The following is a 15,061-nucleotide window of genomic DNA, read 5'->3' on the forward strand; positions in this document are numbered from 1 at the left end:
GAGCTAAAAGCAGAGTAAATATTTTGCCATTTCACTTTGCCCCACTATTTTACTTTGCCCAATGTTCCACTACTAATAAACGGAAAATCAGAATTTTTAGAGCAGTATACGTACATCACGTACAGCAACAAATACGTGTAATGACGCTTTAAATATAATCGTCTGGAAAGATATGCACATACTGTTGTTGATGTGTCCAACAAAGTGTTTTTTATTTGCACCGGTAGTGACGTCATACTTTGTTTTTCGTATCTTTCTCGTAGATTACGGATTGTACAGAAACGCTTCTTTGGGCAGTTTTTATGCACTTCCAACGAGAAATCTAGCTGCGTAGAGTTTATGTGGTCGTTTTGGGGCACCCTGTATAAAAAGCAAATAACTATACATACACGAACAAAACAATACTTTTTTTTATCATGGCTTGTGACGAATTAGAATAACTATTTTCGAGAATTTTCAAGATGGGTGAAAATTCATTAAGTGGAAATTATGAAAGTAATAAATAAACCAATGCAATTAGTTACAAGATCCAGAGAATAAGACGCAGTCTTTGAGCTAAGAAAACACACTAAAAGAATATTGATTGCTTTAGCTTCGTGTATCGAGGAATATCCATCCATGTAATTAGAAGATCACGAGAACGGAATTAGATTGATCATTTTCCTTGATGTTTTTTTTTCTGCTGTTAAAGAAACAAGGGAAGGTACCACGATCTAGGAAAAAAAAAGAGTATCTCGAGTTCTAGATATTATCAAAGGAAATAAGTCAAATGAAATAGAAGAACACATCTTACGTATAATTAATTTGTATAAATATTAATGATATTTCCGTCGCACAGAAAGGAAATAAAACCATTGAGTGACAAGATTAATTATTTATGTGTCAAACTACGCCATTCCACAGGAAGTATTTGGAAACTAAATTTCTCCTCTATTTCTAAAGAAGGTTTGACAAAATGTTTTGTAAACGTAGGTCATGTAAATAAAATGTTAAAATTCTGATTTTTGAGGAAAATTTTAGTGATTTTAAGCGTAAAAATAAGTGCCAGGGCACACACACACAAAAAAATATTTTTGGTCATTATGTCTAAAAGCGAGGAATCATCTGAAAATTTTAAAAGAAAAAAACAGTCGCATTGTTGGTAGACAGTTTTGTGAAAGTAGTAACAATGTATGAAATACACCGTCAGCTCAGTCATTTCCAGCCGAGGACTACAGTTTCGTGCTTATTAGCACTCATCAGCCCGGCATAGGAAAGTGACTGAGCTGGAGATGTATTTCATGTATTTCTGCTTTAACCCTGGCTATTGGGCGATAATTTACTGAATATAGTAACAATGTTTTTTAAAATATGAACAATAATTCAAATTTTTCTATATTCTTTGGCTATAACTACATGCCTAACAATCAATCTATATAAAACTGTTAAAAATAGGGATTTCAAGAATAAGATAATCTAAAGCACTTATATATGAAATCATTACCTGAAGTATATTCATAGAAAAGCTTGACAATGAGTACATGAACTTCTATCTCTAACAGTTACGTAACTAACAAGAAAAGTAGCTTAAATAGCTTGGTATGCTGGAGCCAATGCAAAATATTCAATATTGTATGTTTAGTTTAAATGATCTTAACTCTAAATAAAAGCTTATCTCTATAAAATGACTTTTATTAATACGAAATAAGGTTATTTTTTAAAGTTATGCTATTTTTCAATAACTGCTTAAACCTTCTGTTCACATTCTTAATTATTACAAAACTTTTATGGGTCCACCTGTTTCATTTAAGTGTTTGAATTTAATGCACTTTTCACAATCTCCGATTATTTCTTACAGCTATTGAAACAATCTTGTTTCTTGCATTTCAACTTTAACCAGAAACATCCTTCTAGAGTTCATCTTTTGACAGTGAAAGTTTGTATCGATTTTCAATTGACATTTGAAAATTCAAAAAACAAAAATAACGAAAGACTACTTAAATCTTCTGTTCACATTCTTAACAACCATACAAATTTTATGGGTCCACCTGTTTCATTTAAGTGTTTCATTTTAATACGCTATTCACAATCTCCGAATATTTTTTGCAGTTATTGAAACAATCTAGTTTCTTGCATTTCAGTTTTAACCAGAACCATCCTTCTAGAGTTCATCTTTTGACGTTGAAAGTTTGTATCACTTTTCAATTGAGGCAGTGAGAAGCAAAGGGATGCACGTGGAGGTTTTCACGTTTCGAGTAAAACGCGTTTAAAGATAACATCCTAGGTAGGCTTTCATTGATTTTTTTTCTAAATCATGCTGTATAGCAGCAACTAGTAGGGCTACTAGTACCATCTCTTGCCCCAAGACAGAGGAGAGGTTTACCTACCATGTGCACTGGTTATCTTCAAATTTTTAATTTTACCATTAGATCCCTTTGCTTCTCACTGCCTCAATTGACACTTGAAAATTCAAACAACAAAAATAACGAAAGATAGTAATCAAAAATATTTTGGGTTTCTAAACTTATAATGCAGGTTAGAAACTTTCAACCATGAAAAATAAAGAAATTTGAAAAATAATAATAGACTCATTTAAATAAATCACGAAATAATAATAATATGCTTTCTTGTGTACGTATTCATGAAAAGATCACTAACAATGTAACTCATCATTTCATTTTAAACTACCTCCACACTAATTAAATGGAGCTCATTTGGTAACGAGTCCATTAGTTAGGGTATTGAAAGCAAAGTTCCTTCAAAGGCTATTCAGTAGTTAAACCAAGGTAATTATGTTTAAAAATTGTTTGCTAAACTAAATATATTTTTTTGTATTTGACTCTAAGTTCTAAAGAAAACACTACTTATTGAAGAAATTTTCCAGGAAAACTGATTCTAACAAAAATATCCGTCGAAAAATTTACTACGTCATCATTTACGATTAAAAAAAAAAATTGTCTGAAGGCCAGTTTTAGAAAAGGATAGAAATTTCGATTTTACTTTTTATTCAGAAGTCTCATCAACAAGTTGTAATAGAACTTAGTTTTTGCAGTCTCAATTTTGAATGCACGTATGTTACTTTTATAATAAAGTTTACAACTTGAGAAACAAGACTGATTTCTAAAGGCTCTTTTGAAATTAAGAAGATGAATCCAATTATACGTTCCTGAAATGGATATGATCTATTTAAAATTGTTACTCTTGGTTTGTGTTTAAGTTTTTTTTTTATGTTCACTCACTAAAATTATCACAAAGCTGACTAATACTAAAGTTTAACTAGCTAGTTTTAGAAGAAACTTCGCTTTCTCAGTTACAAGCTCAAGTACGCGTATTTTTTGTGAATACTCAAATTTATAATTTGAGAATTATAATAAAATTTTAGAAGATAATTTTAAAGATAAAACGATGAATTACACGATGACTAGTAAGTTCTCTGTAATGGTTCCTTTTTGGGAACCTATGCTCGCTGGAACATGTAATGGATTATTGATCTTTCAGATATTATAATACTAGACTTTACTATTCAAATTGCTACATTTACTATATACATAATACTATATACAAGACAGAGTGTGTCGCCAATGCGCACATCTCCGGAGTTCGTTCCGATCTCCTCTGTTCCGTGAGGATGTTTTTCCCCAGTGACGTCAGTGGCTTCTGACGTCACTACGAATGCGATAGCGGAGTTCAATTAGTTCGATACACCACATTCTTCCCTTTTTAATCCTTAGTAGCCCAATCTATCTGGTGCTTTTCTCGCACGGGCGGAACGTCTAAGTGGAACAGGTGCAGCTGATGGCTCTCCTGGCATCTTGGTAACTGCCATAAGTATGGCGGCTGGAGATCCTGGCCGGACATCCGTCATCTCCGAAGGCATGGACCAGTCTCCCTGGAGATTGCTGTTGTCGTTGTCGGCTGAACCGCTTTCAGGACGTACGTCACTGGATCTTTTCCGAAAGGATGGTCGGCGCACCCAGTCGACGTCTTCAATGTCTCCCCCGTCACGCATCTGGTCGATGTGATGTCGCCAGAGTTGACCATTCACATCTACTGTGTAATGTAGTTGGCCGTCTTTGCTTTTTACAGTTCCAAATCGCCATTTTCTATCGCCTTGACGATAGTTTCTAACTGCAACCTCATCTCCTACATTGAATCCTCTATCCGAAAATTCATAAGTTCCTTTGCGAACTCTTTCCTCGACTCTGCTCTTTAGATCTGGTCTAACCAGGTCGATCCTTGTACGAATTTCTCTTTTCATCATGAGCATAGCTGGGCTTTGTAACGTCGTCATGTTGGGGGCCTTCCTATATTGCATAAGAAAGGTACTCAGCTTTTGTCCAAGAGTTCCAGGATAATTTTTCATAGTTCTCAAAGACTGCTTTACAGTAAACACATACCTTTCGGCCTGACCGTTACTTGATGCTATGAATGGTGCTGTGGGTTTGTGTTTTATGCCATTAACTTTCAGAAATGCCTGAAAATCTTGTGACGTAAATGGTGGAACATTGTCACTTACCAACATGATCGGCAGTCCAAAGCGAGCAAAGAAATCTCGTAAACATTCGACAGTTTTGAACGTAGTGCTAGTTTTCATGGGGTATACTTCTAGCCATTTTGAGTGTGCATCAACTATCATTAAAAACATATGTTCAAATATAGTGCCTGCGAAATCAACATGAATTCTATCCATTGGAGCGCTAGGGTACTCCCAATGGTGTACTTTTATTTTTGGAGGATCAGTTTCGTTAACTGCACAATCTACACAGTTTTTGGCAATCCTTTCAATGTCCTTGTCGATTCCCTGCCAGAATACGTATGATCTCGCGATTGTTTTTATTTTGACTACACCTAAGTGTCCGTGATGCAGTTCATTTAAAATTCTTTCTCTATACAGCTTCATAATGCATACACGTTACCCATACATTATGCAACCATCTTGCAGGCTGTATTCCATCTCCCTTCCCTTCAGTTCACCTCCACTTTCCAGGACTCGTAATAACGGAGTGAGTTCTTCATCTCTTTCCGTTTCTTTGGCTAAATCTTTCGCTGTCACCGGCAGCGTTTCAATTTGATGTAACTGGAAGATATCAATGTCATCATGTATAGCCAATTTTTCCGAATCCGTAGGTAAACGCGAAAGAAAGTCTGCATTGCCGTGTTCCTTAGTTTGACGATAAATAATATCAAATTGAAATGATTGCAGAGTCAACGCATAATGCAATAAACGTGTAGCAGCTAAAACTGGCAAGCCTTTCTTTGAGCCAAAAATTGCCAGTAGTGGCTTATGATCTGTAATTAGAGTAAACTTGGTATTTTTCACATAGAGAAGAAATTTCTTTACAGCCCATACTATAGTTAAGGCTTCTTTGTCGATTTGAGAGTACCGTTGTTCGGTCGAAGAAAGAGTTTTAGATGCAAAAGCAAGCGGACGTTCTGAATCATCTGGAAATTTATGTGACAATACTGCTCCCAGTCCAACTGGTGACGCATCAGTTGCCAACAAAAGTGGAAGTTCCGGGTCGTAATGTGCCAAAATTCTTTCCGAACAAATTTCGTCTTTGACCCTTTGAAAAGCTTCCTTAAATTTTTTATCCCATTTCCAAGGAACATCTTTCTTCGTTAACTCATGCAAAGGATAAGCCAGTGTAGCTAATTCTTTTGAAAAGCGCGAATAAAAATTTACCAACCCCATAAATGATTTAACTTCATGAACATTTTTGAGTTCCACGGCATTTTTAATTGCTTTAACTTTTTCAGATGTTTGGGATAGTCCTTGAGAATCTATCTTATACCCTAAAAATTCTATTTCTTTTTGAAAGAATTTACATTTTTTTTTGTTAATTTTTAATCCATAAGCGCGGCATCTTTCGAAAAATTCTTTTAATCTTACTAAATGAGTTTCAGCGTCTGGAGCTGCAATTCTAGCATCGTCAAAAATACTTCAACTCCCTTTAAATCCTGAAAAACACTTTCAATATATTTCTGCCAGATCGCCGGAGCGGCATTTACCACATACATTAATCTTTTACACAGATAGAGTCCCTTATGTGTATTTATTGTCAACAATTTTTGACTTTCAGGGTGCATTTTCATTTGCAAATATGCCTGAGAGAAATCAACCTTGGAAAACACCTTGCCATCATTCAGTGATGCAAAAATATCTTCCATTCTAGGAAGTGGGTGTTGTTGCACTTTTAAATTTTATTTAATGTTACGGAGTAATCTGCACACAACCTAACTTTACCATTTGATTTAATCACCGGTACGATCGGTGTTGCCCAATCCGAAATATGTACCTTTTCGATAATATTTTCGCGTTCTAAGCGATATATTTCCTCGCCAACCCTATTTTTCAGTGCAAAGGGCATGGGTCTAGGTCTGCAGAATACCGGATTAGCTCCAGGTTTTAGCTCTAATTTGCACTCGTAATTTTTAATTTCTCCCGAATCATCACTTAATAACTCTTTGTATTCGCCTAACAATTTAGAAAGACTAACATTTGTTTCAGCTTTACAATTTTTTATTGAATTCCAATCCAGTTTAATTTTATACAACCATTCGCGACCAAAAATTGTATCTAAATTTTCCTTAACGATATACAAATTTAATGCGTACGTAACCTCATTATAGGAACATTTACCGTTACATAACCCATTGGAACAATTTTATCCCCTTTGTAGGTTTTAAAAATTAATTTTGTAGGCTGAATTTTCTTATTTGAAAATTTTCGGAAATTCTTCAGCGACATTATTGAAACGGCTCCACTTGTATCGTCTTCAAAGTTTACCCAATGGCCTTCGATTTGAACTTTTACCATTATAGGTTTCCTTGGTTCTTGTTCAGGCAGTGTACACTCTTCAGACTGAATTGTGTAAATAGGCACGGAATCAGTAACTTCATCTTCAGAAAAAGCTTCTACATCTACCTGTTTTTACTTAACAGGTTTATTAACTTTATTTGCTTTGGCAGGAAAACATGCTTTTCCTAAATGACCAATTTTGCCGCATAATTTGCATTTGTAAGTCTTGAACCTATATTCATCTGTAGAACGATTTTTTCCATTACATCGAGAGCATTTTCTATTAATTTTATCTTGAGAGCACTTTCTCTTTCGATATTGGCTCTTTTCCCTTTCAGCATTATAGTTATGAACTCCCGTTTGTCTACCAATTAATTCTGCCGTGGATTTATGAGATTTTTCCATCGCTAAAGCAATCTGTAAGGTTTGATTTAATTCAAGGTCATTTTCCTCAAACAATCTATCTAGTACATGAAATACACCGCCAGTCATTTCCAGCCTAGGACTGCAGTTTCGTGCTTATTAGCACTCATCAGCCCGGCATAGGAAAGTGACTGAGCTGGAGATGGAAAACCTCTTAAGGAAACCAAGAGTGCCAAACAAACTGGTAGTCAATATAGAATTAGCAGACCAGACGAAGGACCGAAGCAATGGATCGGTTAAACTCAAAGATTGAAGGCAAGGCATGGTATATTCAGTAAATTACCGCCCATTAGCCAGGGCTAAAGCAGAAATACATGAAATACACCGCCAGCTCAGTCATTTCCAGCCGAGGACTGCAGTTTCGTGCTTATTAGCTCTCATCAGCCCGGCATAGGAAAGTGACTGAGCTGGAGATGGAAAACCTCTTAAGGAAGCCAAGAGTGCCAAACAAACTGGTAGCCAATATAGAATTAGCAGACCAGACGAGGGACCGAAGCAATGGATCGGTTCAACTCGAAGATTGAAGGCAAGGCATGGTATATTCAGTAAATTACTGCCCATTAGTCAGGGCTAAAGCAGAAATACATGAAATACACCACCAGCTCAGTCATTTCCAGCCGAGGGCTGCAGTTTCGTGCTTATTAGCACTCATCAGCCCGGCATAGGAAAGTGACTGAGCTGGAGATGGAAAACCTGTTAAGGAAGCCAAGAGTACCAAGCAAACTGGTAGCCAATATAGACTTTACTATTCTAATTGCTACATTTACTATATACATAATACTATATACAAGACAGAGTGTGTCGCCAATGCGCACATCTCCGGAGTTCGTTCGGATCTCCTCTGTTCCGCGAGGATGTTTTTCCCCAGTGACGTCAGTGGCTTCTGACGTCACTACGATTACGATAGCGGAGTTCAATTAGTTCGATACACCTCATTCTCAAACAACATTTTGAAGCTCATTAAAAAAAGTATGCGTCTTATAGTAGTCCTAATTATTTTCAACAAGTTAGTATAGCTACTGTAAGCTTTTTTAGTGTGGGCCAAATTATATTTTTATTTGGGACAAATGAAGAAAGTTAAAGAAATTGTCATAAATATATTCACAAAGGGAGAAAAGCCGGGAAAATTGTTAGAGACTTGATAAAGAGAGATTTCAGGTAGGATTTCAGAAGGTACATCAAGATGTCCTTTCTCAATGACAAAAGGTGATTTGGTACGACGTTACCCTTTCGGACAAAAGAGCCCGTGAAAACGGTCAAGAAAATGATAGGAAGAAAATGACAAAAATATGCTGTAAAACCCGTACGAGAGAGCGAAATGTCGAAGGGAACAATGTTAGATATTCTCAAGAAGGACCTAGGGTTCATATCTACAATAAGAAATACGATTCCGAAGTTTCAGACTCTACTATGATGAAAAGGAAGCAAATGGCGAAATAAAAGCTTTCTATGCATGGTGGGGTTGAGTTTCTGTTTTCAACAAAAAAAAATTTTCCTTTTACCATGTCTGCGGAGTCAGAGTCTGATTTTGGAGTAGAGGAGTTGGGAACAGGTCAAAAATTGAAGGCTTAAAATTCCAAGAGTCAGAGTTGGCCTCTTTCTTTCAAAGATCGCTACTCGGCTACTTGGCCAGTGCCTGCAGATTTGGAGTCGTACAGATTTTGGGGTAAGGATGTTGAAATCGGGAGTATTAGCCATAATCTATCATTTTCGCTCTGATTCCGCAGTCTTACATTTTAAGAGTAACATAAAAACCTCCAAAATAATGTAGTATGACCGATATCTATTAAGAACAGAGTTGACATCCAACAAGAATGGGAAGTTCTCTCTCCTCTTAGTGTTATAGTTCAATGTTCTCCCCACAAGATAGAGCATTCTCCACACATAGAGTACATACCACATCTGTGCTTCAAGAGTGGTGCAGTAGTAGTTAAGCTAACTTTGTGTACAAGAAAAGATGCCCCCCCTCCCCAGACAAACCCAATCTGAACTCGTTTCCTTATTTTGTGCGGTTTTATATCAATACTATAACTTCTTCAACTTGATCAAATTCAAAAATGTAATTCAAAATATGTATGTAGCAGAAAATGTCAATGGAAGCTTGCAACATTTGTGATCAATTTGAAAAGAATGCTATGCTGATAAAGACAAGAGTGTAATCATTCCAAATCATTTATTGGGAATGTACTTAATGTATGATACTTTAACTTGACGCAACGAAGTTTTTGTACGCCATATTTTGTAAGACTCTAATAAAAATTTTGATGTGCACTTATTGGTCACATCTTATAATATACATTCATAAATGCGTAAATGCATGTGATCCGCTTACAATTGTTACTTATTTATGATTTATCATTTAATGTTTAGTCATAAGTTATTCCGAAGACGCAGAACCCATATCCGTGTATTAGTTTTTACGTTTAGGAATTTTTAAACCTGTCATCACATCATTTTTGAGTTGACATTTGCTAAACAACAAAGATGAAGTTTGAGAAATTTAACGACAGTCAGAAAATTTTTAAGTTTTCAGAGTGACACACGAAGACAAGCACATACGAAGCAAAAACGCAATTTCCCGTTTTCAAGATATAATTTTCAGAACATGTAATAAGGGAGTAAGGTTCATAGAAAAATATTACTGAAGACTATGAAATAGTTTCATTAAAAATGTGAAAGCGTTTAAATATTACATTAAATTTATTCACAACCTGGCAAATTGTGACATACTTACAAGTTCAGTTAAGTTAAAGAATTGTAACATTTACCTGATTTCAGTTTCAATTTTAATTTTAAAAATAGTTCTCTCAACCATTGAGTCTTTGTAAGTATTATCTTCAGCTTATTTTGTAATTTGAAATTTTCTTTTACTTTCTTTGCGAATTATGTTAGCTGTAAAGATATTAATACTTTTTACTCCAAGTCCAATTGAAATAACATAAAACAAAGGTACACCTTTTGGATTCCAAATCTTCAGTGTTGCTTCCTGGTGACTATAAAATGCATTTTTTTTGGAAATAGCTAGTATGATATTTACATAAAATACACCGTCAACTGGCGGTATATTTTATGTAATTCTGCTTTAGCCCTATTTTAGGACGGTAAATTACTGTAAAATAGCATGATATTTATATTTCAATTTATAAGTTTTTTAATCAAAACCAGGATTTGGATAGTTATCAGTTCTCAAGAAATTGACGTATTAAACAGAATACCGTTTCAATGCTAATATTAAGGAAATTTTAAATTTTTCAAAAAAAATAGATTAAGTTATTTATCTAGTTTTCAAAACAAATAACATGGCACTGCATCATAGAGAAAAAAATAATTGGTATTTTTGAGGACAGATGCAGCATTTCTAGTTTAGAGCTTTAATTGCATTTTTGAATTTCGTTCTAATTTCGATCTTTAATATGCATTTACCCAGGTAGCAGAAATAGCATGAGTCTGAGACGTATGCTGCATATTCTTGAGAATGTAAGCAGAATTTCTTATTTCAGGGCAAATAAAAAAAATCTAGTTATAAAAAAAATAAACCCTAACTTTTATAAAGAAAAAAAATAGTGAACAAAGATTTGTACCGTATTTTGTGGGATAAAACTCACAGATGGAACTATTTTAATTTTTAAGCATTTATAGGAGCTTTTTTACGATTCATCTAACGCCAGCTCATCTTGCAGACAGTTTAGGATTTTTGAATTTGTATTAGAAACATTTGAGAAAAATTCTGCTGCCCGGCAAAGAACTCCTAGCTAGGTTTCAATGTCGTATTTTTTTTTTTGGCTTGAATTGGTCAAAAGAGAAATATTAGTAATTGATTCTAACTTAGAAGTATTAAGTAATCGAAGGAGTCATATAAAGGAAAGTTTAGAGAAGGCCACAACGCATCAGTTGACTATCTGTGTCTATATCATCCAATTACTGCCTAAATCTGGATAAAGTTTCGCCTGGATAAACTTTTCTGTTCAACATTTAATCCAGAAAAACACTTAATATCCTAACTGTTCCTCGATCTCCCTGGAGTTAGTTAATCGGATTATAGTTTTTTGCGCGCTAAATTTCGTTTTGTCATTCCCTTTTAATGTAATCCATAACAAAGGGGTATCCAAAAGTTATTAGACATTTTGAAAACTTATACGTATTGAACTATTTAAAATGTGGTTTTCCCAGACATCCTCAGCAATAAGGGAAATTTTTGTTTACGATGTAAAAAACCTTTTATGTAAGTTATTTTATTGACCAAAAAGTGGCATTAAAGTGGAATTAATGGAATAGTATTTCAATACAGTTGGTTTTGCTTAGTAAAAGTTTTTCAATATAACAGCTATTTATTGTGTTTTCCGTCAATGAAGAGTTATTTTAGACGGTTGACTTGACACATACTGGCGTATAGCTTCCTTTAATTAGGTCAAAAAATTAGACCGTTCTGTGCGCACACGTGGAATTAAATATCCTTAAAAGCAGAAGTCAGAAGGTATAAGTTCTAGAAATCTTGAGGGCTATTCTTTTGGATTCTTCATTTTTGTAAAAGTTTTACGAAAACGATTTTTCTTAAAAAGATAGCGCACCTAAACACAGAAGTTTTAAGATGAAATTTTATCGAAATGAATTTTAAATTAATTTTTTTGAATGTAATAAAACCGCTTGAGCAAACATTTTTCTTAGAGCAAGATCAAAACAACATTCTGAGAATCCAAGTAATATGCAATTAATTGCTATTTTCATGCATGCTTCTTAATGCATGATAAGATTGTATTTGAGAGTAAAATTTCATGTGCATTTTTTATTAAACTCCTGCCTCATTTATATTTAAATTTACTTATTTGCTTTCTTACTCTCTCGCTTATTCGGTTTTGAGAACATGCATTTATATCTTCTCTTTCCCGAACATTCTTTACAGTCCTACGTTCAGACGAAAATTTTGAATTTAAACTCGCTGCCACGAAAAAACAAATTTATGTAAAGCAGCCCTTCCCAAGAAACGTTCTTGCGATGAAGATACGCAAATTTTTATGTGGAGAAATTTTTATCGCTTTAAGCCAGTAAAGAAATGCTTTTGTGCATCATATATTTAGTTTTAGACTGTCATATCAAAAAATTTCCCTCGAAATTTTGTTTCGATAAGATGAGATTTCACATTAATATTTTTTCCCAACCAGTATAATAATCTCAAAATGCTATTCCGAACACATTAGATAAATTAACTTAACACCAATGCGGAAAAATGGAGAATAAAATTTAAGGGAGACTAAATTGATGATTAACTTAATGTTCAGCAATTTATTTCGTCAGGAAAATGCGTTTTTTTTAAAGTTTTTTTTTATAACAATACTTAAATTGGTAGAATATTTTCCCACTTAATTTTTATTGTACTCATCAGATTTTATATTACATTTTATCTACTTTTGTAAATTGTGCAATACGTTATTTTAAGCATAGTTTTTATACTTTCCCCATTTTTGACATTTAGTTTAAAAATGTGCAAACATTTTTAAGGCAATAATAATCGAAATAATATTCAAACGAAACTTGCTGCATGGCGCATTTGTCACTTTGGAGTAGTGGTTGTGTGAATAGAAAAGCGTGCCGTTGGATTGTGAATTTGAGAAATAGTGACACTGTTTTCTGTTTATTTGACCGCCATACAAATTTACATGAGAAGTGTTTGAAAAACACCCTGGCAATATTTTATTGCACCCAAACCTTGTTTTGTGGGGTCTTTCTTTTCCTTTCTGTTTTTTTTTCTGGCGATTGTTTTGTTCGGGCTTGAAAACTTCCAAATTGGAACATAGTTGACCAAGGTATGAATAAGAAAACAATATAAGGCTTGATTGGCGAGTTTCATGTTCAGGCTTGATTCTTGACAGTAATCTATTTCCTAAGACAAACTAGAATTTGTAAACGGAACACTCTGTATACAGGGTGTTCCGTTTTAACCTGCAAGCCCTCTATTTTCGCAACCCTTAGTCCTAGATGCCTACTTCCAATTGCAAAAATGTTCAAAATCAGCTGCAGGGTTAAGATATTGAAAGTTGAAGCAAAAATAAAAATGAGTCAAAAAATACGAAATTCAACTTTTTATACGGGCTCTAGGTCCCCTAACTTATATTTAGGGAAATAATCTCCATACTCCCACTATAAATAATACATACAAATAAAGATAAACTGTGAAAGTTTTTTTTTCACTAGCAAATGTTCGATTGAGTGCTCTTTTCGTAACGCGACACACATCTATAACATACCTTTTGGAGTGTTTCACTGTCAATTTTTCGTAATGCAACACATATGCGGTTTTTCAGTTCCTGAAATGTTGTAGATAATGGGGGTGTATAAACACTTTCTTTGATGAAACCCCATAAACAAATAATAATAATAAAAAATAAATAATTTGAATTCTGAAATTTTGAATTCAAATTATGTTTTTCGCAATCACGAACTGAGACAGGACCCTACTCATTGGAGTTATTGTTTCTAGAAACGGCTCCTGTCCCCCCCAAGCCTGCCTCTCCTCCTGGGCGGTTACTTGTGCATAGTTGTGTGTGTGCGTAGACCTGTGTGTATGCACGTAGGCGTGTGTGAGTGTATGTGTGTGAAATCATGTGTGTGTATGTGTGTGAACGTGCGTGTGTGTAGGACATGGACGCCTCCGACCAGGAGAAGCGAATAGATCAAAACCGGAGCAGCCGCGCCGCGCCGCCAGCAGAGGACGGTGGGCGGTGGTGCTGCAAAGGCTTCTGGTTCAAGTTGAAAAAGGCACGGACACCAAAAACGGTCAAATGAGAACAATAAGCAATCGTGATTGCTCAAAAAAAAAAAAAAAAACACATGGAGTTAAGTTTGGGGATCTGGCCGGCCAACGCATAAAGGGTAAATCATGATTACTTGCACGGCCAATTCACTTTTGCGGAATGTCAGTAGCGCTTTGAAGTAAAGGGGGGGGGGGCTTTCGGGTAAAAATTTCCCACCGAAGGTCTTGGTTTTAACATTGCTGGCAATCCTATTGCATTAGTTTATGCACGCGTAAGGACTGTTGTGACAGAAAAACCCCTTCCGGAAGGAATTTCTGGCTGCGCCATTGCGGAATGTGCACGTTGAAACAATTACGTGCATTCAAAAAAACTAGGACAGTTTTTTTTATTTTTATGCATCACTAGCTGCATTGCCCGGCATTGCTCGGTCTACCTCAAAAGTAAAAGTTCTGTCAAGTGACGCATGTTCAACAATCAGGCTTCAAATAGAAAAAAAAAAAAAATACTGTGAATTTCCCGTCAAAATAATCTTTCTTAATGAAAGAAAACGGCAAATCAAAAATTCCCAAATAAATTAAATGCAAAATCCAGAAGAAAAAAGAACGAAGATAAAAATTAATATGAATTTTGGCATTCAAATTATGTTTTCCGCAATCACGAGTGTGTGTGTGAGTAGGTGTGTATGTGTGTGCGTAGGTGTGTGTGAGAGAGTGTAACTGTGTGTGTGTGTGTAGGTGTGTGTGAATGTATACGTGTGTATATGCATGCTTGTGTGTGTAGGGATATGGACGCGACCTGGTGACGGTTTTCGCTGGAGGAGCAGCATCGGGAGGGGCTGGGACGGTGGTGCTGCAGAAGGAGGAGGGGGGAAATAAAATCATAGGAACATCAAAACAGTCAAATGAGAACAATAAGCAATGTGATTGCTCATTAAATCGCCAAATAATAATCAAAAGAGAAAATTTTTATCTAAAAACAAAAATTTCTTTAGTCATAATCGAGGGAAAAAAATGGCAACCTTCTGAATTGTTTACACGCTAATTTAAAATGAGACACAAACATCAATGATGATCTCAGAGCACATGCTACCCCATAGTTGACTACACAGGCG

The 15,061-nt window shown here is 35.1% G+C and overlaps 1 protein-coding gene across 1 annotated transcript; it reads right to left on the reverse strand.

Annotated features, from left to right (window-relative positions):
• Positions 1 to 4,059: 4,059 nt before the first annotated feature.
• On the reverse strand, positions 4,060 to 4,879 carry LOC129216548 (uncharacterized protein K02A2.6-like). Its single transcript, XM_054850763.1, has 2 exons — positions 4,205 to 4,879; positions 4,060 to 4,122 (listed from the first exon to the last, which is right to left on the reverse strand). Exons 1-2 carry the CDS (start codon positions 4,877 to 4,879, stop codon positions 4,060 to 4,062), a joined length of 738 nt encoding a protein of 245 aa, XP_054706738.1.
• Between the last annotated feature and the right edge of the window lie 10,182 nt (positions 4,880 to 15,061).

This window comes from Uloborus diversus, chromosome 2 (assembly GCF_026930045.1).
Source record: "Uloborus diversus isolate 005 chromosome 2, Udiv.v.3.1, whole genome shotgun sequence".
NCBI lineage: Eukaryota > Metazoa > Arthropoda > Arachnida > Araneae > Uloboridae > Uloborus > Uloborus diversus.